This window comes from Mustela erminea, chromosome 13, assembly GCF_009829155.1.
Source record: "Mustela erminea isolate mMusErm1 chromosome 13, mMusErm1.Pri, whole genome shotgun sequence".
Taxonomy (NCBI): Eukaryota; Metazoa; Chordata; class Mammalia; order Carnivora; family Mustelidae; genus Mustela; species Mustela erminea.
In genome coordinates this window covers 23,846,854-23,874,669 of record NC_045626.1, presented here as the reverse complement: position 1 = coordinate 23,874,669, position 27,816 = coordinate 23,846,854, and the positions used below count along the sequence as shown (strand labels likewise).

The 27,816-nt window shown below is 49.9% G+C and overlaps 3 protein-coding genes across 31 annotated transcripts in view; all 3 read right to left on the bottom strand.

Moving 5' to 3' along the window:
- Positions 1-6,444, bottom strand: part of CFAP53 (cilia and flagella associated protein 53) — a 39,470-nt gene extending 33,026 nt beyond the window's left edge. The window contains exons 1-3 of the mRNA XM_032309116.1: positions 5,204-6,444; positions 1,291-1,520; positions 394-567 (exon numbers count right to left, since the gene is read on the bottom strand). Coding sequence (XP_032165007.1) covers positions 394-567; positions 1,291-1,520; positions 5,204-5,605 — 806 coding nt within the window. The 5' untranslated portion in view covers positions 5,606-6,444. The remainder of the gene's footprint in view (positions 1-393; positions 568-1,290; positions 1,521-5,203) is intronic.
- Positions 6,445-6,565: 121 nt separating this feature from the next.
- MBD1 (methyl-CpG binding domain protein 1) lies at positions 6,566-19,873 on the bottom strand. Of its 28 annotated transcripts, none has more exons than XR_004277838.1 (18): positions 19,688-19,871; positions 18,145-18,279; positions 15,643-15,757; positions 15,386-15,552; positions 15,216-15,298; positions 15,012-15,052; positions 14,491-14,637; positions 14,258-14,386; positions 14,006-14,080; positions 13,748-13,867; positions 13,596-13,664; positions 12,863-13,030; positions 12,205-12,501; positions 11,974-12,111; positions 11,497-11,631; positions 11,349-11,410; positions 8,131-8,425; positions 6,581-6,657 (listed from the first exon to the last, which is right to left on the bottom strand). XR_004277838.1 is itself a non-coding variant. In XM_032309098.1 (18 exons), exons 2-17 carry the CDS (start codon positions 18,252-18,254, stop codon positions 10,125-10,127), a joined length of 1,896 nt encoding a protein of 631 aa, XP_032164989.1. In that variant the 5' UTR covers positions 18,255-18,279; positions 19,688-19,871; the 3' UTR covers positions 8,342-8,425; positions 10,093-10,124. The 28 variants fall into 28 exon arrangements, 26 of the variants coding, with proteins under 26 accessions (XP_032164984.1, XP_032164996.1, XP_032164978.1 ...); XM_032309098.1 differs by lacking the exon at positions 6,581-6,657 and adding an exon at positions 10,093-10,164 and having other exon boundaries at positions 8,342-8,425; XM_032309099.1 differs by lacking the exon at positions 6,581-6,657 and adding an exon at positions 10,093-10,164 and having other exon boundaries at positions 8,353-8,418.
- A 1,049-nt stretch (positions 19,874-20,922) lies between these two features.
- Positions 20,923-27,711, bottom strand: CXXC1 (CXXC finger protein 1). Of its 2 annotated transcripts, XM_032309113.1 has the most exons (15): positions 26,381-27,710; positions 25,419-25,537; positions 25,218-25,318; positions 24,690-24,925; positions 24,422-24,598; positions 23,986-24,012; positions 23,663-23,908; positions 23,385-23,492; positions 23,036-23,220; positions 22,534-22,741; positions 22,345-22,455; positions 22,167-22,216; positions 21,924-22,020; positions 21,453-21,605; positions 20,923-21,369 (listed from the first exon to the last, which is right to left on the bottom strand). In XM_032309113.1, the coding sequence occupies exons 1-15, from the start codon at positions 26,381-26,383 to the stop codon at positions 21,223-21,225; spliced, it is 1,968 nt and encodes a 655-aa protein (XP_032165004.1). In that variant the 5' UTR covers positions 26,384-27,710; the 3' UTR covers positions 20,923-21,222. The 2 variants fall into 2 exon arrangements, with proteins under 2 accessions (XP_032165004.1, XP_032165005.1); XM_032309114.1 differs by lacking the exon at positions 23,986-24,012 and having other exon boundaries at positions 26,381-27,711.
- Between the last annotated feature and the right edge of the window lie 105 nt (positions 27,712-27,816).

The window sequence follows — 27,816 nt, the reverse complement described above, 5'->3', positions numbered from 1 at the left end:
TAAAACAAAACAAGGGTGCCTGGGTGACTCAGTTGTGTTAAGCCTCTGCCTTCAGCTTGGGTCATGATCTCAGGGTCCTGGGATCAAGGCCCACGTCGGGCTCTCTGCTCAGCGGGGAGCTTGCTTCCCCTCTTTCTGCCTGCCTCTCTGCCTACTTGTAATCTCTCTCTGTCAAATAAATAAATAAATAATCTTTAAAAAACAAACAAACAAAACAAAACCAGCAAACCTTCAGTGCCTGCATTATCCAATGATGTGTATAATTACTAAGACTTAGAGGCACAACTACTGGGAATACCATCTCAAGGCCATAATTTCCTATAAATTAGTATTCCTACATCATTTTTTCACATATCAACTTCAGATTCTGTGTGCTTTTCCTGATATCATTACCTGAATTGCTGGTCTAGTTTTTCAGCCACAAGATCTTGTCTCTCTTTTTCTTTCTTCTCTTTCAATAATCTGGTTTTATCTCTCATTCTATCTTTTTTCTCCTTAATTGTTTCTTCTTTCAACTGCATTTCAGTTAAATACCCACTTTCTTCTGATGCTAAAAGTTCACGTAGCCTGAAAATAATTACAAAAAAATTAAAACCGTTATGCCACATGGACCATTTTACTGTTTTTTATTTACTTTTATTTATTTAATTAGCACATTTATTTTTATGTTTATTTTTATTTTTTAAAAAGATTTTATTTATTTGAGATAAAGTGCGAGCACATGTGCATGGGCGTGGTGGACTGGGCACAAAGGGAGAAGCAGACTTTCCACTGAGCGGGGAGCCGGACCCAGTTGGGGGGCGGGGTATGTGGGCTCAATCCCAGGACCCTTAGATCATGACCTGAGCCAAAGGCAGACACAACTGACTGAGGTTTCCAGGTGCCCCCAAATCATAAATTTTGCAAGGAAAAAAAATCATAAATTTTGCAAGGAGAAAAAATCACTGCAGTCTTCTATAAAATAAGTTTAGTCCTCATTTAAAGCAACAGAAACTGATGTGCCATATTTTATTTGATTTCATACAAATTAGATAATGTACATCTTCAGCAAAAGAATATGAACAGATTTTAACTAAAGTAACAAAATACTAAACAATATATTCCTTAGCTTTCTATCAAATGTGGGTTATCACAAATGAAAATACAAACAAACAGTAGCTACTGATTTGGTAAGGGTATGAATATCTTGGCTGTGATCCTTGCTATAAAAATTCACTTGATTTTTGGTCAATCTCACATCAGGATCTTGGGAATGTTTTATAGTCTGAAGCACCAGTTTGTGAACCTTACTTATTTCGTCTTTCTTCAGTGTTGATGATAAAACCTTGCATGGCATCCTTGATTCTTGCTTTCACAAGACTGTCCACAAACTTGCGATCATTGTGCTGGTCCCACTCAACTTTCAAGCGATCTCTCTCCTTTGACTTAATAGAAGCCAAAATAGCATGATGTTTCTGATGGCTGCGTTGGATTCTTTCCAGTTGTTGCTCGGCCCCGTGAACTTTGGGAGGCTTGGCTCTCTGAAAACAAATAATTATCACTTACAATCGATCCAAAATCGATTGCATATTTTCAAGTAATCATAACCTCCACCAATACTATTAACATTGGTTGTATCAAAGTAATACATCCTGTTAGAACTGCAGATAGCTGAAGTGCCTGAGGTTTAACATGTTTGATTCTTTGAGCCTATACTTAAGATGTCATCAAATAAGTCTCAAATATTTAAGAGCCATTTGAGTAAAAGTGCATGGAATTATAAAGTTTGAGCATGACTCTAGTGATTATTTAGTCAAACTCAGAAACAGCAAGTGATTTGTCCAAGGTGCTTCCAATAGTCAGGGCAAAACTGTATAGAAAAATTAGAGGTCTTCTAATTCCTGACCTTCATCTTGTCCCCACATTTGCCTCTTAGGGGTAGACAACACAGTTACCATCAAAATACTTTCAACTAGACGAGGCTACTCTCTAAGTATATAGGATATATATAATGAGCTGTGACAATTAAAAAAAAAACCCTATACTGAGAAGGAAGGGAGAGGGTTTGAAACAGAAAAAAGGAAAAGGAAAAAGGAGAAAAAAACTGATAGTAATGTTTTCTTCTTATTTTTCTTGTGCCCAGTTTAATGCAAGGGCAGTACTCCTGACATTTTGGGGTAATGAATTTCTAAATTTTTATAGACAAACTTCCACTAAAAAGTTAGAAACACACAATTTTGAATACATATTGACACATTTAATAAAATCATGTGAACAGTCTTTCTCATTTCTGTATTCTTAGCATTGAAGAATAATGCCTTACCACTGTTGGTTCTCAGTGTGAAGGAAAGAAAGAAGGGAAGGGGGTAGAGAGGAAAGGGGGGAAGAAGGAAACATTTCTGGGTAGGCTTGATGCAATTTCTACTCCTCCCGGGGCCATCATGAAATCCATGGTCTCAAGCTTTGATTTCAGCCAATTTTATCAAGTCAAACTTAGGTGAATAGGGAGACTCCAGAATGCTGATTTACAAGTAATAAAATTCTTAACTCATATGGCAGAAAGTCAATCTGATAATTTACACTTCTAACATTATACTAACATCACTGTAAGGATTACCAAAATACTAGTGTTAGGTCTTGGTAAAGTAGTCTTCTAGGGAAAGAAAATCAACATTTTCAGATAGCTTGATGAAAAGATTCAAGGTACGCAAAAAGGTACTTTGAATTTTAGTTGAACAAGACAGGGCTGAAGTGGGTTGGAGACAAGATGATGCCCAGGGTTATATGGTAGGTAGATAATCCGTATCATAACCATTTAGAGCCTAGAGCCACTTAATTAACAAACTACTATCTCTAATATGTATGGCATTTTATGAATGAAGACTCAATGATAATGAAGTGGAAAAGGGTCAACACTACACCTTGTTCAGGATACACACAGGAATTCAGGTTCTCAGTAGACTTATGGCTGAGAACCAAACACCAAGGTCATCAAGAATCAACTGTCTTGAGTTGTCAGAGCAGGAACCTGGTTCTGAGATACATTTTGATTGAAAAGGTGAATGAGGGTAAAGGGTAGTGAGAAACACCCTGAGCAGTAGCCAGGGGTCAGGAGCCCCTTCAAAGCTTGGGGCATACTGTACATGACTCTGTGGTCAGGAAAGAACAAGAGTCCGGAGGAGTAAAATATGAACTGGAGTTCTCTAATAATAAGGTGATACCAATCCATGCATAGTTTCAGTATTACTCAAAATTCACACTGTTTGACATGAATATAATGTAAAACAGATCCATACTTTAACATTTTCTAGTAGCTGCATTTTAGAAAGTAAAAAGAAACAGGAAGTTAATTTTAATAATATTTTATTTAACCAATATATTCAAAATATTGTCATTTCAGCATGTGACTCTAGGCACATTTCAAGTGCTCAAAAGCCATGTATGGCTAGTGGCTACCATATTGGACACTGCAACTCTAAACCATGCTAAAGGCAGGAAAACATAGGATTTAATCATAACCTTGTGTTTCCAAGGTCACTGAAGGGTCTGTCACTGTAACATGTTAAATTACAGTTTCTAATGATTGAGTTTACAGTTTATATGTCTTAAAGAACATAGGTTTGATTCTGGCTCTACCCATTACAACTATGTGATTTTAAACAAGGTACTTAATCTCTTTGAATCTCAGTTTTCTTACCTGTCAAAATGAGCAAAATAAATGTGCACCTAAAAAACTATTTTAAGAATTAAATAACTGGGTCCCCAAGTAGCACTCACCATGTAACTGTTCCTTTACTTCAGACGTTACATCATTTATTGCTTTCTCCTGGAGAAATGCTTTAGCTTCAAGTCTCATCCCTGGTGGCTTTAATTCTTCCCCCACCACAAGTGTGATCTCTAACATCCATACTTCTTATCACACTCTGATTTCTGAGATATACAACACTGACTTTTCCCTTTTCCTCTTTATTCTTCTATAAGCTCAAAGTATTCAATTGGCCTGCTTCTCTGGTTCGGTGGTATTTTTTTTTTTTCATGTTCTTTATTGGTTCCCAACACAAGCAATGGCACAATAGCCCAGTCCCTGAGCTCTGTGTTGGGATACAGAACCCAAAGTAGATCAGTTTCTATCCCTTATGAAACCCTGAACTCTACAGTCTGTAGAGGCCTCCAATCTACTGATTTTCAGACCCAGAACCTACAGTCCTTGGACCCAGAAAAGAGGGAGCTGGTCTGTAAGTGGACTGAGAATTGCTGTGTGTACTGTGGTGCATAATAAAACCGTATCCTTCATTATTGCTGGTATTTCTGCCATAAAATACCATCACAGACAGTATAGCACATGATTATCTACCATGTTAGCCTTTAATGGTTTTACGCATGAACAAACCATTTCTGCAATTCGAGAATAAGCAACAGGAAGCCAGGGATCAGACATTTAATGAAAAATAAACCTCTCAGAGTCAGTTTTTACCCCCCTATCTCCCAAAGTGCTGTTGACACAGCAGGGGCTCAAATAATATCTCTATCATTGTCTAATTACACATGAAGGCTTTCTAGCCTATAGAAACTAACTTGTAGGAACAAAGGTATCTAGGTGCATAAACCAAGTGTCTAGGGTTCTGAGCAAGACCCATCACAAATTCTGCAGCACACAGCATTCTCCTGGCCTCCTACCACCACCCCTGCCTTAGAGGTAACCAACCACCCTATTGCCAGGCCTGCAGGGACACTTCTGTTACAGCTGATTTGACACAGGAAGGGCAGTGTAACTGCTCACAACCCCTCACAGCCCAATCCTCCTTCCTCATACATTTTCCCTGGAATGCAGGACCAGCCCAAGATCATACAGCTGAATCACCAGCAGCCCAGACCCGATATCCTGCCCTGCCTGGGCCCAGCACTCTTTTTGTAACAGCCATGCCACATCACAAGGGGACAGACTTCTTGGGAGTCTTGGAGACTGAAAACTCTCAGTATCCCAAGGGGTGATTCTACAGATACAGAATCTAAATATCACTGGTACGCGGTGGGGGACTGAGGAACAGAGTACAGGAACTAAGTGAATGGCCTTCTCGCTCCTTCTTTCAAAATTCAAACCACTGCACAAGACACCTACTCCCCTTGAGAGAGCCACTGCTTGGGCCAGGTTGGGCTCGGCTAGGCCCGGAGTGCTGGGAGATGCAGAAAGCAGTAGGGTCCCGCACACACATCCCGTGCTTACCACAATCACCACTTTGGGAGTGGGGCCCTTAACCTCCCGCTGTACGATGCCAAATCGCTGGCTGTACATTTTCGAGTCCCTCGGGATGGAGGCGGCGTCCGCCGCGGTATCCCAACGGCGAAGACCTGCGGAACCCGCTTCCGCAGTGCAGAAGTCTGGTTGCCATGGTGCGCCCAGCAGGGTGAGGGGCAGGTGGGAGGGGCCAAAGTCGGTCCCGTCACCATGGTGACCATAGACGCCGGTGCTCCCAACTTCCTCCCGGAGCCAAGGCGCTGAGTCTGCGCAGTCCTCACCCCGCCCTTCGCCATGCCTCCAGCGACCTCGCTCCCTTCCTCTAGGGTTCATCAGAATAGCAGAAATAAGCCTCCTTAACCTGAAGTGAAGGCGAAGATCTAATTGCATCCAATTGACTTTGCTATTTATATCCTGTAATCAGCCTAAAAGCATGAGGAAAGTTAGTGGATATTCTGTGGGAAGGTTAAGTTTTGTGGGCATTTCTAGGTAAATATTGATGATAATATATAATCATCACAGGACAACCACCCTACATCTGTGTAGTTCTTTAAGGTAATTTGCTAGGTATTTTCACACACAAAGCCTTTGGGCCTCACAACTATCTTAGAGCGTTGATGGACAGCAGGTATTCTCATCTTCCAGCTAAGACAAGGCCTAGAGAGCCTGTCTTGTCAGCCCACCCAAACCAGTAATGATAAATTTGTTAGTAATAAGATCTTCCTATTGCACTGGACAGAAACCAGAGCTGACTCAGGGAACCCCAGGATGGGGGACAAATCAGATGGGCTAAGAGGGCAACGGCATGACCTGGCTGGGCAAAGTAAAGACCAAGAGTCTGAGGTACCGTTCACAGTAAACCAGGGTCAGGGCATGGATGGGAAGCGCAGGTAATGAGGCCCTAAGAATCCGTATCTGAGGAGGCGAAGAGGCAACACAGCTCCGGGAACCTAGAAAGAGCCTTAGGCACAGGTGTAGCCAGGGCTGTACTTCTGGTCAAGAGCGAGGTGGTAGTAACTAAAAGCCAATTAAGAATGACGCTTTGGTACTCTCCTTCTCAAGTGCAGCGAGCAGCACAGAACACTAGACCACAGAAGAAAATCAGAACCTAGTCAGTCACTGACATCTAACAATAACCAAAGTACAACTGCTGTGTATACCGTCGTAAGGCCGCAATTTACTGTAAATTAGCGTTCCTTAATCATTTGTAATCCACCCACTTCGGATTTTGTATGCGGTACATTTCTAGATTTGGATTCCATTTCCTGAAATGCTGGTTCAGCTTTTCAGCCACAAAATAATGTCTCTTTTTTCTTTTTTATAATCTCTTTTAATAATTCTCATTTTGTCTTTTTTTTTTTTTTCTCTCCTATAATGCTTCTTCTTTCAATTGCAGTTCGGTAAAATACTCATTTTCATTTACTGCTAAGAGTTTACGTAGCCTGAAACAAACAAAAAGAAAGAAATTAGAGGTCGTCTCGGTTCCCTGGGCAGAGTCCTGAGGGTCAGTTCCTTGATCTTCATGTCCCACGGGCGAGTGGCCCACCGGGACACTGGGTAGAACCACACCTCACACCACACCCTTGGGAAAGAAGGGAGGCAATGAAAAGGCCCTCACTCAGGCGCTGGGTTTGGGAAAAGCAGCAGATACAAGAGAGTGCGTCGGACACCCCAGAGGTCGTACAGCCCGTAGGATCCTGTCGAAATGAGTTCTGCGACGGGGAAGCCGACCCCTGGTGACACTCTGCTGTCCTCAAACGTCCCAGCGTCGGTGGAGAGCTCGTCCTGCTGCACCCTCCCCTGGGCGCATCCCGTTAACTTAACTCCGGTTGTTTTTGACCGTTTCTACCACTAGTAAAGAAGCGGCTTTCTTCCCAGCCTGGCCAAGGATTTTTTTGTCTCGGCCGGGCGGAGGCCACGCCCCCGGGCCGCCCTGGCCAGGGGTGAGGGGCTGCGTCTTCCCAGAGCAGTGGTGGGATGACCGCGGCCCCGGCGCCCCCTGGCGGGGGCCTATTAAGAGGATGGAGGGGCGGGACCGGGACCAGCGGTGAGCCTCCGCCTTCAGCCAAGCCCCAAGGCCTAGAGAAGTGGTTGGCCCAAGGTCCTTCGACAGAACCTGACCTTGATCTTGCCACCCACCATCCCACTTTCTCAGAGTCAACACTGTTACACCATCAAGACACTCCCCAAAGAAACACTAAATATATGAAACAGTAAACGGGACAATAAAAATCATTTTAAAATAATTTTTTAAAATAGAACAGCTCAGAGATAGAAACTATTTATATTATTTCCAATTCCTATTGTGCCCCAAGGTTCACGCAAGGGCTTTCCTCCCGACAGTTTCCTGAATTCTATATTTTCACCATTAAATTCCATGATAAAGTTGGATATCCATTCACCATTTGTAATACATACTTATGTTATTTAATAAAATTGCATGGACTGTATCTTTTTCATTCCTGTATCCCAGTATCAAGTACAGTGCCTACCATGGGCCCGGTTCTCATTACTTGAATGAATGACACAAAAATAGCCGAGACCAGCCAGTTTTTTTTCTGGGTGGGCTTGACAGTATTTCTGTACTTGCTGGGGTCACCATGAAATCCATGGTCTTCAGCTTTGCATTTCCAGCAACGTAGCTTTATCAAGTTATCCTCAGGTGAGCAGTGAGACCCTTGGGAGCTGATTCATGGCAGGGTGGCTTTGTAATGTGTCACCTTGACTAGGCTACGTTTCCCAGAACTCCCTTCCCTGTATGCTTCCGGTTAGGATGGGCCACAAGAGACAGTTTGCATGGTAACTGGAGGACAGAAGTGAAGCAGCAGCATACTGTTTTTACACTCGGAAGGTTGGTGCAGGCGCACCAGGCACTGTTGCAGTTCACACATGTTGTCACTTATCTGCTGGCTCACCTCGTTGGTGTGGGGCAGCAGTCAGGCCTGCAGCCAGGCCTGCAGCTGCTCCACTTTCCCTGGGATCTTCCTTCTGCTTCTCTAATTCCTGGGCCAGAAGAGTATTTAACTCTGTGATGAAGGGCACCAGCTTCTTCTGCAGGACACCCACATTATCGCAGTTGGAGATGGTGAGACACTGACAGGGGTTCTAGGCCATCCTCGCCGGTTCCAGCTCTTGCTCGTGCACGCCAAAGTGTCCTCCGTCTCCCACACTTTACATCCATCTTCCCTTCCCGATTGCCTGCCCTGCAGACTTCAAGCTCCAGCATTAGATGCAAAGACAACAGCCTTAGAGACTGTTTAATCAGCTCCCACTACTGTATAAGCTCAAATCCCTATTAAGTCCCTTAAAATATACATATATATAATATATATATATATATATACATACACACACATATATATACATATATATATAATATTTACATTAGTGGTACTGCTTTTCTGATTGTATTGTGACTCACACTGTAATCAGACTCTTACAAGTCTGAATGCCAATCAAATTTCATTTTAGACATTACAATACTAGGGTGAGATGCCTGGGTCCTGGGAGGAACAAAACAATACCAGAAAATTAGCCAGTCTTGTTTCTGGCTCAAGAAGGTAAAGCAAACGAAGGGACAAAGAAGGGTAGCAGAAAGGGTTAAGAGCAGGGAAATGTCTAATCTACATCTGAGTTATCTAAAGCTGCAGGGCTGGGACTAGAATAAGGCAGGGGAGATACAAAGGCTACAAAATTTAAGGAGGCATGCACCCTGTCACAGCCCTATAAAGCTGGCTATGTAATGAAGGACAGGTCTAAACTTTTGGCACTTTACGAAGAACGGGGAAGTGAGGCAGGTCTGAGTCAAGACTGGCCCTTATGCAGGACTTGAGGCAGGAATTTGGACTCCTCATAGAGAGGGACCAAGGACAAACTAAGCAGAGAAGCCATCAAGGGACAGGGGAGGCAAGCTATAAGCCAAGATGAGCCAGCCTGGCAGCTTTACTTCTGAAGACTGCTTTGGCTGAGCAGAATGAGGGCAACAAGCAAAATGGACAGTAAACCCTGGAGAAGGATGTCCGTTAGTGTTTGAGGAGTATTGTGCAACACCCAAGGCCTCAGAAGAACCCAGTCTCTTGAATGCATGGGTGCTGTGACAAGGTGACCAAATCCACGCAGCCTTGGCACTCCCTAAACCACGCTAGAGGCAGCAGTGTAAACAATTTGTTGTGTTTAGGGCAATCCACCTTGTTTTCAAGGTCACTGGAAACTTACTATAATATTATACATTATCGGATATAGGATTACAACTTACAGTTCGGTGGCTTAAAGAACAAGGTTTTTACAACCCGGTTTTTTTTTTTCCTAGGCTTACTGATACTAGCTGTCTGTCGGACACTGGACAAGTTATTTTATTTCTTTGAGTCTGTTTTCCCATATGCAAAAATGGGCAAAAATCATTGTTTCCCTAAAAAGATTGGAGGACTAAATAGATCAGTAGGAAGAACTAACCAAATAGTTCCTTTCCTCATTTTTTCACATTACGATTTTCCAATGCTGTTTCTCTGAGGAAATGGAAATGTTCAGAAACACTGCCAGGTCTCATCCAGAAGCCACTGAAAAATTATTCACGAAGATGGCTTGTACAGGCTGTTTTGTGGCGGCTTTTACAGCCTCTCTCCACCCCAGATCTCCCACCACAGCTTATCACAGTCAAGCACCTGGGATTTGCACCAGTGGGAGCAAATGCAACAACTTTCTTTTTCTTCCTTTCCTGCTTACTTCCTCTTTAAGCTCATTGTACTGAATAGGCCTGCTTCTCTGGTTTGGTGGTAGGTTTTTCCAGTTCCTACTGAATCCTACATAAGCCCCTCGGTCTACCGTCCAGCCTCTGAGTAGATCAGTGTTCTCTCATAAAGCCAGTCTGTAAATATCACCTTGAATCCTACAGTCTGCAGAAGCCTCCAGTCTACTGCTTTCTAGCTCCAGGTTTTTTAAGGTCCTTGGACCTAGAGAAGAGGGAGCAGGTCTGTATGTTGAATGAAGTTCGCTCTTTGCAAAATGGAGCATTACAAAACCATTTCCTAGTATTCTGTGCACACCACCCATTTCCCCATAATTATCCCTTCTCTCTCTTCTCGCTTTCAAGATACTCCATTACAAATGAGATAACACATCATTACCTTCTCCATTAACACGTACTGATTTCATACATAGGGAAACTGTTTCCTCACTTAGATGGTAAGTTTCCTGAAGGCAGGAATCCGTGTGTCTCCTGAAGGATAAGCCTTCCAGGGTCATTGTATTCCCCACTGGAGCTCTCACACTGCAGTGCACCCAGCAGGTACTCAATCAGTACCTCTGTCATCGCCCAAGGCAGATGAAGGAGTTTCTGGCCTGCAGAAACTAGTTGGTGGGAACAAAGGAATCCAGGTGCCTAGGCTAACAGTTTATGTTGCCTTTGTCTGGAGCTGTATGGTACAGCCTGTGAACATCCTGCAGGAGGCAGCATTCCCTTGTCCTCTTCCTGCCAGCCCTGTCCTCAGGGGCAGTCATCCTTCATCCTATTGCCAGGCCTGCAGGGACAGTTCTTTGGAGCAGCTAAAATTGTATTAATAACCTCAACAGGCTCAGGAGAGGCTCAAGAAACACAGCCCGACTCCATCCACAAAGGATGTTCTAGGAGGTGAAAGACAGCCTGAGATTCAGCAGTTGCACGTGGCCCCAGATCAGAGCTATCTCAGGGCCCAGACCTGCCCACCCAGCACTGTCCAGCCCACCTGTCAACTCCAGAGGCCTTCAAGACCCCAAATAAAGATTCTCTAAATAAAAATTTATATATTAAACCTGACCCCTTCTGGATTTCCTAAAGAAGATATGGACCAGGCTTTTATATTTTTCCTTCAAATCTCATTGCAGGGCATTAAGTCCTCAACCTCCATTGACCCCTGTCCCTCCACAGCCCCCTCCCCCTGCCCTGCAACATACACACACCCAAGGAAAACCCTGACCTGAACCTCAGGAGAAATCTCTAACGTCCTGCACATAACCCCTCACTGATCATAATATACAAAGTGATATGAGCCTTTACCTCCCACTGCACCACACCAAATTACTGACTCTACTTTTAAAACTCAGGGCCCACAACTGACCAGCACCAACCCCATACCATCCCTCACTGTGCGGGGCACACCTTGGCAACCAGACCGCTGTGTCCCGGAGGCGGGTTCCACCCAGGCTGAAAATCTCCGTGATCTGGGGAAGAATTAATATCATGGGTCATCATGGCCAATGGGGCTAAAGCAGGGTCAAGGCAGGGTTAAATGTCCCCCAGCACTGACCACGGGTGTGCCAGCCCCTCCTGCCTCCTCCTCTGGGGCCAAGTCGGAGGCGGAGTCTTCCTTGCTCTCTTCCTCCTTGTCCTCCTCAGGGTCCAATGGCTCTTGCTTCACAGGTGGCAGGCCTGCATCTACGGCCTGGGAGAGGTGGGAAATAGGCATCAGTCAGAAGGGCAAGGCTGGCCTAAGGCAAGAGTCTCTTACCAACCAACCTGTCAGTGTGCTGACAAATCTCACTTCCAACACACTTCAGCCCAGAAAACTCATCTCTCCACCTACAAACCTTTCCCCTTCCTCAGAGAATTCCTTTTTTCTGTTAGCTGGACAGCAAAGCAGGCAAAGTTAGTTGCCTGGGGAAGGTGGGACATTTGTCAGACAGGTAGGGAAACTTTATGGTGAGGCTGCGATCAGCACATCTATTGCTCTGCTCAAAAAAACCACCATCATTCTGCTTACAGACCACCCATCACTGACCCCCACCTTGCTGGGGCAGCCAGACAGCAATACAGGAGAAGTCAGGATGGCTGTGCCCGGTGTCCAGTCTTCCTGGGCATCCACCTTCTCTTGCTTCACCTGGGGTAAGGCCACAACCCAACTCAGGCCTGGGCACTGGGCCTCCTGTGTGAAGGAGGATTGCGGCAGACTTGGTCCCAGCTTCCTGGCACAAGGCTGGATAGGGCTGGGGAGGGCAGGGTAAGATGGGACCCTCACCTGCAACAGGGCTTCTGTGGAAGCTGTAGCAGGGCCAGGCACCTGCACAGGACTGCTTGCACCTTCCCGTAAGAACACAAGGTCAGTGCCAGGTGGGGGTAGCACAAAGCCACTGCCCGTTTCCTGTTTCATTGGAGTTTGGGCACGGCCTGATCTGACTGTGGGTGTGGTCAAGGTCTTCAGTATCTGGCCCAGACGTGGCCGTCGAGTAGAGCCAGGTCTCTTTCGACGAGAGTACGGTGGGGGCGGCCCTGCTCCATCCTCAGATCCTGCCCAGACACTAGGCAGCAGCCGCTTCTGAATAAAGACAAGGTGTTACGGCCATGTGGCAGTGACCAACTCCAATATCCACCACCCTGCCCTGATCACTGTGCCTGCTAATCCCAATTAGTTCTAGCACAGAACCTCACAAAGGAGGCCCTCACCATTGAGCCTGCTGGTCTCCTATTAGCAATGCCAGCACCACTCAGATTCTTCATTTGCCCCAACACAATATTTGGTAATCTTTGGATGAACCTACTGCCCTGCCCACTCCTCTGAAGATGCACAGCCCATCTGGCCTGTGCCACCCACCTACCAGGCCTTTCCCACTACTCCCAGGCACTGGGGGCCCTGGATCAACTTATCCCACCCACCTGATCCTTCCTGCCCCACCCACCATGGCAAACTGCAGGCACTGGCGCCAACGACACTTCTGGCGCTTCTGATTGCTGCCCCCAAATTTCGGCTTGTCACAGCAGAAGTCACAACGACCACAGTCCATCCGGCGCAAGCAAGCTGCACAGGCCCCACACTTACGGTTCTGCCGACGGTTCGTGTAAGGCTGCTGGGGGACAGGCAAGAAGAAGATGCTATTACGGGCACTATTCCAATGCTGCTCCTTTACTAGCCTCAGCAGAGGGAACCAGCTGTGCACTGGTCTTGGTCACACCTCAGCACCTGCTAGTCCAACACCAGGCACTATCACTGCAGTGGACAGTGCCCAATACCATCAGAATTGTGGCTACTCCAACGCCTATCCATCGTGTCATCTGCTAGACCAGTGACTACCAAGGTCTTCGGCCCCCACCTCAAGCAGAATTTTGCTGAGCCTCCACTGTGGCGCTCCACCGCACCTGCTGAATCTGCTCAACCTATGTGAAATCCCTTCACTATGCTGACTTTTCCTCTATCAGCCCCACCAGAGCACCGGTTCACCTGACATTAGCAACTGCTGCTGCCCCTGTTGATCCCATGTTGGTCCCTCCCCCATTTTTTGCTCACCCCATACTAGTACCCATTACTGTGTCTTGCTGTTTCCCTATTAGGCCCATTGCAGCAGCTGCTTCTTTGGGCTTAACCAAGTACCCTGGGAGGGTCTAGGTTTGTCCAAGTAGGGTGGAGCCACTCACTAGCTCGTCCTCGTCTACACAGTAATAGATGAATTCGGCAGGTGGCGAGGGGGCCAGGGCTCTGGGTTGCTGCAGAGGCAAATGGGCTGGGGTCAGGGCAAGTGCTGGGTAAGATTAGGGTTGTTCCTTCCCCCGGCCCACCAGGGCCTCACCAGCTCTGGGGACGCTGGAGGCTGTGACGGGGTAACTGGAGGCAGTGGCTGGGTTCGTGGGGGGCGCCGCCGGGCAGCCATCTTGGAGTCACAGCCTCCTCTGCGGCGGCTACGTTTACCCTGGGAGAAAGCCAGAAGAGTAGTTTAGGCTTGATGGCACCAGGCAGATACAGAATCCCAACCCTCATGCCCACCCCCAAGAAAAGTGCAGAAAGCATGCACGGGACAGGCAGGCAGAGTGTGGGGTGCAGCACTCACAGCAGGGGGAGCCACAGCTAGGGGAGGGCGTCGTTGACATCGCTGATGGTGGCGACGGAGACGGTGGGCAAGGTGCTGGCAGATAGGGGCAAGTAGGTGGGACCAGGGAGTTGAGCATGGGGCGAGGGAGAAAAGAAGACATGAGGTGGGCAAGACTGGGAGGAAGCAGCAGCAGCAGTAGCAACTTTAACAGCAGATGAGTTCTGCCCCAGCCCTGGCCCCAACAGCGCTGGCCCCTCCAGCCTAACTCACCCGTAAGCAGCGCCGCTGGACACACCTCCATTGGCGCCTGAGACCAGGGCGGGGAGGGCGAAGGCAAACTCGACAACGGCCACAGTCCTCTCGGGTCTGACAGCCCCTGCACACTCCACACCCTCGGCTCTGTTGGGGGGATGGGAGGGAGCACAAGCATGATGCATGTGGCCAGAGCTATGAGAGCCAGGGGCTAGGGTAAGCCTTTGGCCCACCCCACCTGCCCAGCTCACCCTTTCCACAATCCGGAGGCACCGTCTCCGCTCACACTTGCAGAACAGCCCCGAGGCCACATCATGGGGCAACTGCAGAAGGCATGTGGAGCAGGCCCCGCAGTCCTCGGTTACCTGGCAGGCTGCGCACTCCCCGCAGCCCACACGCTGCCAGGAATGGGTGGGGCGAGGTCATAGGCCCAGACAGAGTAGCTCCAGGTGCACTGCCCCTTACGTGTCTATTATTATTAGCCCCCACTTCCACGTCTAGTAGTCTACCACTTGCCTCATCACTGTACCTGACAACTATTGATTAGCGGCCATCAGAGGCTATCCCCAAGGTCTACCAGTACCCTGTTAACCTCATTGCTGAAACTGCTGATACCCCAACGACCCATTACTGTCTGCTGCTGGTAGCTAGCTCCCTACAAAATGACTCTGACACACTGTGAATCCATCACTATTCCTTCAGACCCTCCACAAGCCCCCATCACATCCTGCTCCCACCACACAATTGTGAGGAGGAGGCAGGTCGTGCTTACCTTAAACATCCTTTGCTCCCGGTTGAAAGCAATCCTCTGTGCTGCAGAGGAAAAAGCAGAAGTGAACAAGAAGCATCAGATATCTACCCTCACGCACTGCCGCTCCCCTGACGTCCACCATTCAACCTCCAGCCTGACAGTGCTGTCCTAACCTGACATCAGACCTGCTTCACTTCTGTGTCCCAGGGCCTGGGGGCCACTCACCTCTGCAGTCCTTGCATAATGTCTTGAGCCGCTGTCTTCGGGTACCATCCCCTGAAAAGCTGATTCCACAGTTCTCACAGCACCTGGGATGGGAAACATGGGTATGGGGTTCTAAGTGCACCCTCAACCGCAACCCTCACCCTCTTGGCTCACTTTAGGTCAACACTCACCCAGGAGCAGGCAGTGAAGCTGGGGCTGTGTCAGCATCAGCCTTGGTCTCATCCCCTGGGGCCTCCTTCCTGACCTCACCCTTCTGGGGTCCAACCTGACGTTTCCGAGTCTTGGCTGGCCGTGAAGGCTTCTTCCGCTTTCTGCTAGGGACAGGTAAGGACTGGGGCTGCAGATGAGAGGAAAAGAAGGAAGAGATCAGTGGGTGGGTGTTAGGTGGCTCAGTCATCCCTGCTGGGGACCCCACACTGTGTAGTACCTTGGGGGCTGGATAACACAGAATGCCTTGTTTGAAGTCGAAGAGGGTGAGGTCACACGCAGGGCCCAGGTATCGGGTCAGCTCAACTTTGCTTCGGATCCTGTCTCCTGTGGGGCTAAGGATGGGCCAGGATGGGTTGGTACCTGGGTGAAGTCATGGCCACTCCACCCACACAACCCTCCTACTGGACTGGTGAACAGGCCTGTAAGGCTGGCAGGGGATACAGGAGGTAGCTTGGGATTGCAAGTAAACCCTGACCAGATCGTACCCCAACTAAGCCTGCAAAGCAGAAATATAAAATGTGTACAAATAGCCACGCATATGCATATATAAATAAATAATATAAACGTAGATATGTATGTATTTATGTCATATATTACTACTTAGTCTATACAGTCAAGAGTACCAATCCCAATCTGTTAAGTAATGTCTAAGTGTGTTAATATTACATACTAAATATTTAAAAAATAAATAAATAAAATAAACACCTGCTTAAAAACATACACACAAATGAACAAGCACATAAATGTATATGCAAATGCATGCATAAACATACAAACGCAACTACATACAAAACAAAGCAGGAATAAGCAATACCGAAAGAGAATACTCCACGGGTCTCCAGCATTTTTGCATGTCTTGCAAGAGAGGCACTGATAGTCCTTTGTTATGAACTATCTCTTCAAGGATGTTTGTACAGCAAACAGCCTTGGAAGATAAGAGATAAGTTCTCCTTCCAGAGCAGAGGAAAGGCATCCTTACTATCCCAACATAAAAGACTAGATTCCTGAAGCTCAAGTAGTTCCTTTCCTACAACCCAATGCATGGGCAGATGCTAGATAGCCATCTTCAGATCATGATGTGGGAACTGGCATTTGGGGAACTGACAGGAAAATAAAGACATTCTGAATACCGCTATAACTGTGAGTAATAAGCTGTCTTTCATCTCTGACCCAGGAGTGTTGTATATCCTACACCAGCATCCACAAAATTGTGACATACTTGTTATCTTGCCCTAATTAGGACAAAACCTCTAGTCTTTTACAGTTCTTGATGACAACACTTAAAAATATAAATTGTGACAGTTTCAGATGCGTTATATGTGGATAAATATACAACTAAGTGTGAATGAACAATTATATTTATGATTTTACTATATTCCTCCAGGAAAACAGCAGCTTAGATACCAAAAAAGTTCAGAAAGAGTGAACTTCAGGAAGTTCAGGAAGAGTAAATTCAATAACTGCATCACTAATAGATCCTGAAACACCTTAGATCCTTACATGAAAATAGCACACAAACATGCATATTCATGTATTAATGGCCAATTATCATTCGTGCTTTGTTGTATAAAGTCACATTAAACACTGAATTAGTGAACATAGAACCTCTGGTCCTAGGGAACCACAGGATAGCTTCCTGCGAGCCTCAGATGATCAATGCGTAACCTCTTTTAATGTATGGCCTTTGAATGATTTAAAGCCAGGAGCTCTGGAGTATTGTTATATAGGTACTTTTACCAAGGCCCTTGTAAAACAAGCCAGCCTTGCCAGTATTGAAAACCTGGTCTTCTACGTAACACATTTCCCATGTAACACTTAACGGCTATTTTAAAAATTCCTCTCCAAACTCTTGATCTGCAGACCTACCTTGTATGCGAATTTAACATTTTTTACAATATGTCACCTTCTGAAACACATAAGCCAGTCAGCACTAAGATAGATTCAACATTTTCCTAAACAGAGGTAACACAACCATCAAGTCCTTGGCGTTCGGCCTCTCCCGATGCCCACTACGCTTTACTTTACTGGTCATATTACGGATCTTTATTTATACTTAGCCCTTTTCCCACCTTTTCCTTAGGTTCAGCGTAACTTTAGCATTTTCCAGAAATTGAAGTTGGACAAATTGGAAATTTTCCTTCTCTTTTTCTAGATGTACCACATTTTTGATTCACTGACACTGCACTCACTCCTAACAGCTCTACAACTCACACCTGAAATTTATTTAATATGTATTTTCTCCTTGCAGCACATCACGTTTTTCTCCTTGTAGCCCATCGGACTTCTTACACTTAGAACACTAGATAGCAACTTCAGCACTATGCTGAGGGCCATTCTAAATACTAAAATCACCAATAAAAAGTACAAAAATGTGAAAAACATGGCACTAAGTAGGCCATGAAAAAGACACATGATTACAGTAAAAGAACTGAAATAAGAAAGTCACATTCAACCTCAGCTGGGAATACGTGTATCAGGCAACTTAAATTTTTTGCTGTTCTGTGCATGTCTATGAAAGACCATGAAAGTACAAGGAATATCAACTTTAAGAAAACAAATTCTAGCAAGCAAATTAGCAAATATGAAATACACAAGTAATAAGAATGGACTATATATGCATAATTTTAATCCACCCACAAAATTAAACACACCCCCTGATTTCACCCTGCTCAACCAGATTCAGCCTTACCCATGACCCTGTCCACAACCCACCCAGTACCTCTGGTAATAAGTGTCTGAGCGTCCACAGGTGGCACCTGACTTTCGAAAGACCTCACGACGTTTCCAGCCAGGGCCCAAGGCTGGGCACTCCAGCCAGTCCTCAGCCATGGAAGCCACGGGAAGGAGCAGCGGCCTGCAACACGAAGTGTGTAATGACGAAAACTGAGGGACTAGGAGAGGACGTGTTGTACCCTAGTCCCCCAAACTGCTAGTATGCTTGTTCGAGACTTGGTACCTCCCACAGCCAACTGGCCAATACAAGAGAAAATCTTTCCCAACTCATTCTTCCCTGTCCTGAGCCCAGAAGCTTGTCATTCCTACCCCTTCCTGACCTGGAAGCCCAATCTTCAACTTAAGGGTCCCAATCTTCAACCCAAAGATCCCCATTCCTTACTCAATGTCCTGATTCCCACTTCCTCCCTTTCCTCAGCCTGAGAACACATCACTTCTCCCCTCTGCCAGCCTAAGAATCTCTTTCCTTCCAGGAGACGCTGTCTTTAACCTACTGGTCTCTACGCCGTCCCTTTGTCACCCTGAAACCTCCGTACACCCCATTCCCCGAACTGAGAGGCCCTATTCCTCCCATCATCAGCCCAAGAGGCCCCCATTCTGCTCATCCTCAGACCAAGGTCCCAGTACTCTATCTACCTCAGTGTTCTGAACTCCCATTCACTTTCATCATTGACCCAGGAGTCCTCAATTTCTCTTTCAGTCCTTTAACCCTCCCACTCCTTCCGTTTCTGATGTCCTCTTATCATGCTACCTCAGTGCTACTGCCTCAGTTTCCTCCGTTTCCTTGCCAGAGAGCCCCCAGCTTCTCCATCTCTTTACCCTGAACAGCCCCTCACTCCTGTTCCTCAGCCTGAAAGCCTCCTCCTCCCTTGTTTTCCCTGTCAGTGCCCTGAGACACAAGTCTTCACCAATATCAGTCCCCAAACCTTATTCCTCTCATCTTCAGCTACAAAGTTTCTTCATGCCTTCTCTTCAGTGTCTCTTATTCTCCATTCCCCTCATCACCCTGAGATAGGCTGCTTTCCCCCCTCAACATTCTGAACCCACCCCTCAATCCTCCCCGTTTTAGTCCCAAGATCATGCCATCCCTAACTCAGCATTCGGAACCCCTATTCCTTCTCTTCTCCATAGGAGTCCCCGCCGCTCCTTTTCAGCCTCCCAATGGCTCCATTTCTTCCCGTCATCAACTTGAGACCCCTCTTCATTTCTCCCTCTCAGCGTTCTGAACCCTCATTTCTCTCCTCAACCTGAGAGGCACCAAGGTCTCCCCTCGGGGTTCGGATCCTTCCCCAACCCTCTCCGTCCTCGTCCAGACTCCCAACACGTCCACCTGTCAGCGCTCTGAGCCCCAATACTCCCCGTCCTCAGGCAAAACCTTCCCATTCCTCCCCTTCAGTATTCCGACGCCGCCATTCCTCCCACTCATCGGCCTGAGGGCCCTTCATTCCTCTCCGTCAGGGTTCTGAGCCTCAATTCTTCCCCATCCTACGCCCGAGCGCTCTCCATTTCCACCCCCACAACTGTCTCACCAGCTCGGCACCAGGCCGGTAGCTTCCGCCGCTCTAGGTCCGCGGACCCATGGCGAGGGTCCCGCCTGTGACTCCCGCCTTGCCCTGCTCTTCTTCCTCCTCCGCAGACGCTTCCTCTGAAGCGGTAGCTGTCGCTGCCGCGGCCGTTCGTTGCTCCCGGAACCGGAAACCCGCTGGCCCCCTCTAGGGCCCCGCCCCCGGCAAGACGCCTGCGCTCTAATGCTCCTCCGGCGTTTGCCCTTAGTAGGGAGGACCCCCCCCGCGCCTGCGTGCTCGGTCCCACAGCAGCGCGCGCCTCTTGCCCGGAACCTACTGCGCCTGCACCGTGACGTCCAAGTACGGCTCGCACCCCTATCGGAGACTTGCAGCGCCGGAGCCCCTCTCTTCCCCAACCGGCGCTCTCCCCGCTCCGCCCACCTGGCTTGCGCCTGCGCTCTCCCAACCTAAGGGGGCGTGGAGGGTTGGGGTTGGCCCTACGCTGTTCCCCAGGCGGTCTTCACCAGCGGTTACCGGGAGGGAGGGGTGCCCAGGGCTGAGGTTGTGTCGGAGGGGTCCTCTCCCACCTCTCGTCTACGTCGCGCCTGTGCCGTGCGGTTTCCCGAACATCTCCCCCAGGACTATTGCGTCCAGCTCTCTCCGCTCCGCTGAACAGTTGCAGGAGCGCGCGGGGACTAGTCCGGCCGCACGCTAACCCCAGTACTTTCCACGGGAACTGGAGAAGGGGGCGGTGCCGCGCTGCAGGTAAACGGAAGGGCCGTGCAACGGAGACCGGCGGGGCCCGTCCTGGAAAGGCTGTGCTGTGGGGGATCAGTAGCCCCGACGACAGGGTGGGACGGGGTTCCCGGACTTCTGTTAACACGCGTGTCGCAAAAGAGGGGTTTGAGGGAGAACGAGACCTTGTGTCCATCATCGAATACATTTCTAGTCCGGAGAATGTCAATGCGGACACAGGGGTGGTAAGTCAATCACAATACTGAATTAGTGCCAACTGTGTACCCATTGTTTCAAGATGAAATGCTGAGAATGTAGGCCACTGGGCTCTTCTTTGGCAAGGCATATGCCACCGCCTGAGGCGAGGGGGGGGGCTCCTGCAGAACACAGAGTAGGTGCCAACTGTATACTTAAAGCTGTGTACTGCAACCCCTTCTGAATACAGGTGTGTGCCACAGCTCATCTACCCATGGGGTTTGGGAATGCGGTTGCAGCTGGATAAATGTGAAAACCTTCAGTAGTAATCTTTTTTGATTCTTCAAAATTTTATTAACAAAACCAGGATAGGGGAGCCAAGAGTGAGCAGACTCCACAGTCCCACCCAGGCACAGAGAATGGAGAGACAGAGGGACAGACAAGGACAGGAGAAGATTCTGAGACCCTCTGGTAACGGCAGCTGGGTAGTCAGATGGTGGATGGGCACAGGGAGAAACTCAGGGACCATTTGGAGAAACATATGAATGGCAGAACAGACAAATGGGAGATTCAGGGCAGCTCCTTGGCCTGGAATGCAGGGTGTGAAGACTTCTGGGCCAGTGTGAGGTTCAGCGGTCAGCACTGGAGCGCAGGTCGGTAGTGAGCGGGTCATGTTGGATCGTTTGGTGCAGCATCAGGGCCAATAATCCTGCCCTGTTAGTCATGGCTGTGCGTACATTTCGCTCCTGCTCAAACAGCTCATCCAGCTTGTACCACTGCCAGGGAAGCAGAAAAGAGCCGTGAGAAGGAGCTCTAGAAGCCCCACCTGACCCCAGCCCCATTCAGCATCAAAACCTACCACGCGCACACGCTCCAGGTCCACTTCAGCACGCCGCAACTTCTCCCAGCAGTAATGGCGGTTACACTGGCGTTTGGGCAGGCGGCAGAAGTCACCCGTGAGCTCAAAGACATCACGTACAAGCGGGCACCCGCATACCTCATCTGCGGGCACCTGCAAGGACAGCAGGGGTCAGGGATGATTGGCGGCGGTGAGGGAGAAAAGAGGACAGGAATGGGGAGTGGTCAGAGAGAGAGAAAGGAAGGAACAGAGTTCAGGGAGTAGAAAGGAATGGAAAAGGAGAGGAACCGGAGATAATGAGACAGGAGAAAGGAAAGGAATGAAGAGTGATAAGGCAGGCAAAGCGAGACTTACGGAAGCAGCCACGTAGGGAAAAGGGAAGGCAGGAGGGCAAAAGCAGCAGCAAGGGATGGATGTGGGCGGTGAGGAGGAGGAAAGGACAGAACGGGGGGAGCTGAGGGCAAAACTTACTTTGGGGTCCCGTGAGTGCTCAGGGCACAGCACCTGGAGCCGCTTACAATAGGTCTTGCTCTGAGGATTGTAGACATCACAGAAGAGTCGTGTAGCTCTGGAGGTTTACAGTAGAGACAAGGCAGTGAAGGGAGGGAGGGGGCACCCATCTGTTCTTGTCCACGCCCGTAGCCTGCCCCAACATGCCACTTCCAACCCAGCCTTAACCTCCCTGCTCTAACTGCACGGAGCGCCCACACTCACCCCTCAATGCGTGTGGGGTACATGGACCCAAAGGACGTCTGGCTCTCATACTGGAGGGATGAGCACAAATGGAGGGAACTGTGGATGTGCGCTGCATGCCCGCCTGAGACAACCCCCAGACAACACATCTGTCCCCCCGTGGACCCATGGATACTCCCCCTCAGGGTGACACCCTGACCTTGGCATAGCAGCGCTCCATGTGGCGCAAGGCAACACGTGGGTTGATAGGGTGCCCGCAGGACACGCAGAAGATCTGCAGGTCTGTGTCATCACTGTCCCCCTCATTGCTCTGTGTGGAGTAGAAGAAACGATGAGGCCCGGCAGGACCAGGCACGGCGTCCCGTGCCGCTGGGCCTTGCTTGCTCACCTCCTCATCCTCACGGACAGCCTGCTGCTTGGCACGAAGAATGATGGCCTCTAGCTCATGGAATCGGCGTTCCATTTCCTGAAGGCGGGTGCGGGCGCTCTGCTGCTCACGGCGAATACGTTCGAGCAGCTTCTTCCCGTGCTCCTCAGCAATACAGGGACTCTGCTGCCACTGCTGGATGCGCTGAGGGAGGATCTCGTAGATGCGGCTGCAGGGAGGCAGTGGGTTAGGTGCAGGCAGGAAAGGTGGCAGACAACAGAAAAAGTGGGGTGATCCACGACTGGCAGAACGGATGGCCGACCAAATGGCAAAAAGGATAACTGAATGAGTGGAAGATAAATAAGCGGATGAGCACTTGAATGGTACGTGGATGAGGGATGGATAGATGGTGCTTTGTGGACTGACGAGTGGGCAGGTGACTGATGGGAAGACATAGAGAGAGCTTTGGCCACACCCTATCCCGTATTCCCTGATTCCCTTAAACCTTTAAGGAATGACTCACTTGGCTGCCAGCTTCATGCCACAGTCATCGGAGCAATACTTGGAGCCAGGCTGGGCAGGGCGCACACAGCCGGGTCCCAGGCACTGCGGTAGTGATGCAGGGTCCTTGGCATCGGCACGCTCTGGGTGTTTCCATTTGTCCTTGTGCTTCTGTTTCTGCCGATGCCGCTTGTATCTCTCTTCCTTCTGTCGGACGACGCAGGTTAGGGCAGAGTTAAAGTCAGCCCGAGATCCGTGTCTCCCCGTATCCCACCCCCTTCTGGCTCTCGTCCCATCCAGCTCCTGACCTGTGCCTCTCCCTCCTCTCCCTGCCCGCTGCCTTCCCACAACCATTTCACCCTCTCCATCACCTTCTTCTCGGATTTCTTCTCCCGACGCTTTACATGCTTCACTTTCACTGCCCTCTTCCGCAGCGCAGGGTCCAGGAATGGAGACTCCTCTGTGTCACTCATCCAGGGCTGCAAGTGAGACAGACACTGCCCCACCTGCCGCACTCGTGACTGCCCCGCCACGACTCAGTGCCCCCGTCAGCCTTCCATACTCTGCCTCATCTTCCATCTCTCCTTATCATGGGAACTCAGCTTCTGTAACTTCTACCCTTCCACCGTGGGACGCTCTGGCTGCTCACCAGGCCATGGTCATCAAAGGCCCCCGCACAGAAGTCCTGGTAGAGGTCAGGGTCCAGCGGCAGGTCCTCATCTGAGAGTGGCTCAGGTGTGGCCGTAGCCTCAGGTGGCTCCTTGACTGCTGATGATGCCACTGCCCCCTCGTCCTCACGGATGCGCCCCAGCTTCTGTGATGGCTGTGGCTGCTGCTGGGTGGGCAGTGGCCTTCGAGGCCGCGGCAGGGACTCTGAGGGCGTCACTGGCGAGAGCTGCAGGGCAGAATCTCAGGACTGGCCCTGACCGCCCTGCCCGCATGCCCCGCCCCGCCCTGGGGGGCTGGACTCACCGAGGAAGGGAAGTACTTGTACGATTCCTGTGCCGGCAGGAGGAAGGCCCAGGTCAGCCCCAGGTGGATGGAGGGTGGCCCTGCCCTAACCCCTCCCACAAGAGCCTAGCCCCGCCAACTGGCCCCGCTTTGCCTCCCCAGACAGACCCACTACCCTCACTTCTCAGAACCAGGACATGCTCAGTCCCATCCCACCGGCCCCGACATGCCTGGCCGCCTTGAAACATCTGGCTCTACACTGCCCACCTAGGGTTTGAGGCACCCCTGCTAGCCCCGCACACCTGATCGCGCCCCATTCATCTGGACAGGCTCCTTCCCACCTGTCTGCAGGCAATCAGGCCCCACCTCACCTGGCCCACCCCTCCTGGCCTGAGTGAGCCCTTCCTGGACATACTGACACCCCCACCTGGCCCTGCCCAGCTCTACCCGTGCTCACCCGGGCCCGCAGCTGGCACTGACGCAGCCGGCACTTCTGCCGGATCTTGTTGGGGCCCCCAAACTTCTTCATGTCCCGACAGAAGTCGCAGTGGCCACAGTCCTCAGTGCGCCGGCAGGCCTCGCACTCGCCACACATGCGGGCTGACCGTTTGATCTGCTGCTGCTGCTGGTGATGCTGAGGAGAGGGACCCAGAACAAAATTCAGGAACTCAAGTTGGGCCCGAAATGGGATCCCCTTACCCACCCCAACCATGGCAGCCACTCACCTGGCTGGGTGTGGCCACCAAGGGCTGTGGAGAGGATTTGTGGGGCGAAGCAGAGCCCCGAGCAAGCATCGCCCCAACCCCTGTCCCTGACCCCGCCCGACGCTGCAGGTCTGGATCCGGGGCAGGCCTCTTGCGCCCTCCACCCTCATCCCGGGGCTCACTGCCGTCTCGCTCATTGCTGTCCCGCTCCCGTGACTTCTTGTGCCGATAACGGATTTCCAGCTTGGGGTCTTTCTCTGTGGGGCCAAGGCGGGTGGACACTGAGAAATTTGGATGATCCCAAAACTCCTTCCTCTTTTTTTCTATCCCAGCCACCTTCTCTGTCCCCCTACTCCAGAGCAGAGCGACCCCATCTGGTGGGACCCTGTATTTGGGCTCACAGTGGAGTCTCCACTCCAGCTCACCACAAACCAATAATCACCCACAGACACATACCACCACTTCCCACGACCCACCCTCCCTTCATGGCTTCTCCTCCCTCGAGGCAGATGGATCTGCCTGCCCTGTCCAGGCCACCCACCCCCTCACCTCGGCACTCCCGACAGTACCACTCCCGGATGGCCTTGGCCATCTTCTCAGTGATCCGGATGCAGTCCCCATGGAACCACTCATTGCAGTTGTCACACCCGCTGCAGAGGATGGGGTGAGTGGTGCAGATGTGAGGGGCCGGACCCATCAGCCTCACCCAACCTTGCAAGTGTCAGCCCCGCCCGCCTCTCCCCGGCTCACATCATGAAGCAGTTGATGTCTGGTTTGCGGCAGATGCAGTAGATGGGCGCATTCTCCCCATTCTCCGACTTGCTGTCCTCCCCAGCATCTGGAGGCTCCGGGTCTGAACCATCACCCTCCTGTGGGATTCCCCCCACCATCACGGTTCCTTAGAGAACCCCCATCGTAGTGCCTCATCCCTTATTACAGCTCCACCGGGGCTCACCACAAACCCCAACATTCTGCCAATAGACTTTCCATCACAGCCCCTCATAAATCTTTCCATCACAATCCCCACAAGCCCCCCCCCCACTCACCCCTGACATCCCAGTACCACACTTACAAATCCCATCACTCTGTCTCAGAGTTGCCATCACTTAGTCCGCTAACACTCTATCACTCAATCCACACACTTATAACTTAGTTCACTCCACCGTTCATCTCCTGCTGCTCCCATCGTGACTCCTCACAGGACCCCCTCACTTCTCACAGACACCACAGAGCAGATTCCGGAGACGGAACATGTATTTCCATTACGGTTCCCCGCAGATCCCCCGTTATCAACCCCACAGACAACGCACCCCCATCACCTTTCCCCACCGGTCCTTTGACACTGACTCGTCGCGGCTCACCACATACTAACCAGTACCAAGTGATACCCCGTATCACTCTGCCCAAACAATTTCCCATTCGGACCCCCGCGGAACTACCGAAAGGGATCGCCACCAAACTTCCATTACGGACCCCCACAATGGCTCATCACAAAACTCCCAGACGGCTCACTCATCAAAAAAAATTCAGAACATCAGACCCCCAACATTCTACCCACAGACCCCTGTTAAGGCTCACCACAGGCCCCCACCATACTGCCCTCAGTCTCCTTACGGTTCACCACAGACCCCCAAGAGTCTGCCTACGGACCACACCACTACCACCACCCCGCTGACCTCTACCGCCGACCCCCTCCCCGGACCCGTACTCACCATCTCTCCGCTCTCGGCGCACCCCTCCGCAATCCCCGCCAGCGACCCGCGAATCCGTACAGACCTCTCGGTGGCGTCCGCGGCCGTTGTAAAGGCGCCCGAAACTACTTCCGCTTTGGTCGCGCCTCCCGGGCACCGTACTCTTATTGCGCAGGCCTAATGCGTCGGCTCCGCAGCATACAAGTAGATCCGCCGTCTAGAGCCTCTACGGTCTCTCAGGCGCCACCATCTTGATTACTGAGACCGTACGGCCGCCAAATCCGTAAGTTTGCAGGAAACATGGCCGCACCTATACGGCTGCTTTCCCGAGGGCACCGCCACCTTGTGAGTTAAGTCCGTACGGTGACCGCTTGTACGGACACAACCTTGCAGGAACTATGGCCGCGCCTGTGCGCAACTTCCACTCAGATGCCGTCATCTTGGAATCTGATTCCGTAAGATGGCCGAGTCCGTACGTTCACAGGCAATACATGGCAGCGTCCTAATCGCGGATTCCAGGGTGGCGCCGCCATTTTGGCCATCGGTTCCGTACGCCAGCGGTTTGCACTGCGTAGAAGTTCAAAGAAAGAGTGGCTCCTCCCGAAACACTACCTGTATCAAGTTACACTCACTCTTCCATTCAGTCACTTTCCCCTTCCACATGTATTAATTGGGCGCCAGCAGACTGTGTGTTTTAGCGCTGCGAAGGAAACCTTTCCCCCTGTTATGTCTCCGATGTCACCGTCCACCACTCTTTCCCGCCCTCATTCTTCCTTCCAGTTCCTCAGCCAGCCCTGGCACGGTTCATGGAAACAACCATGGAAGGCTATAAACGGTGGTGAACTGACCGCCTCTGGTGAGAAGTGGCCGAAACAAGGCAGATTTCGAAATCCGAGACAGCTGGCTTCACCAAGTCTTCCTCTGACCTCGGGCCACCGCCAGAATGTGGATTTGCAGGGTTCCTGGTGACGTCCATTTCAGTTCTCTGGTTTCATACGTATTCAATTCTCTCCTATAAAGTTAATTGTAACATTTTAAAAATTAGATCATGTACAATAAAAAAATTTTTTTGATCGATCAGAGAGGTAGACGTCCCGTTAGGGTAATGATCTAACTCGGGCAACCACGAAATCAAATGAGAAACTGCGGATCAGTGCCCCCACCAGCCCAAACGCCACCCAATGCGCGAGTCTTGGTCGTAGTAAATGTCCACATGTCCACATTCAGAATCAGAACGACTTGATTCGGGTTGAGGAAAGAGGCCTGAAGAGAAAGAGACTTTTTCCCCTTTGCTGATAATTCTGGATTTTTTGGATCCCGACGTGATAGCAACTTGTTTGCTACTGATGATTCTCCTGCCGGTGGTTTCGGAAGTCTGGTTTTTGTTTTCGTTTTCTTCACCTTCTCTAAACATTTTTACTTCTGGCCCCTCCACACCATCACAAACAACTGAAGAC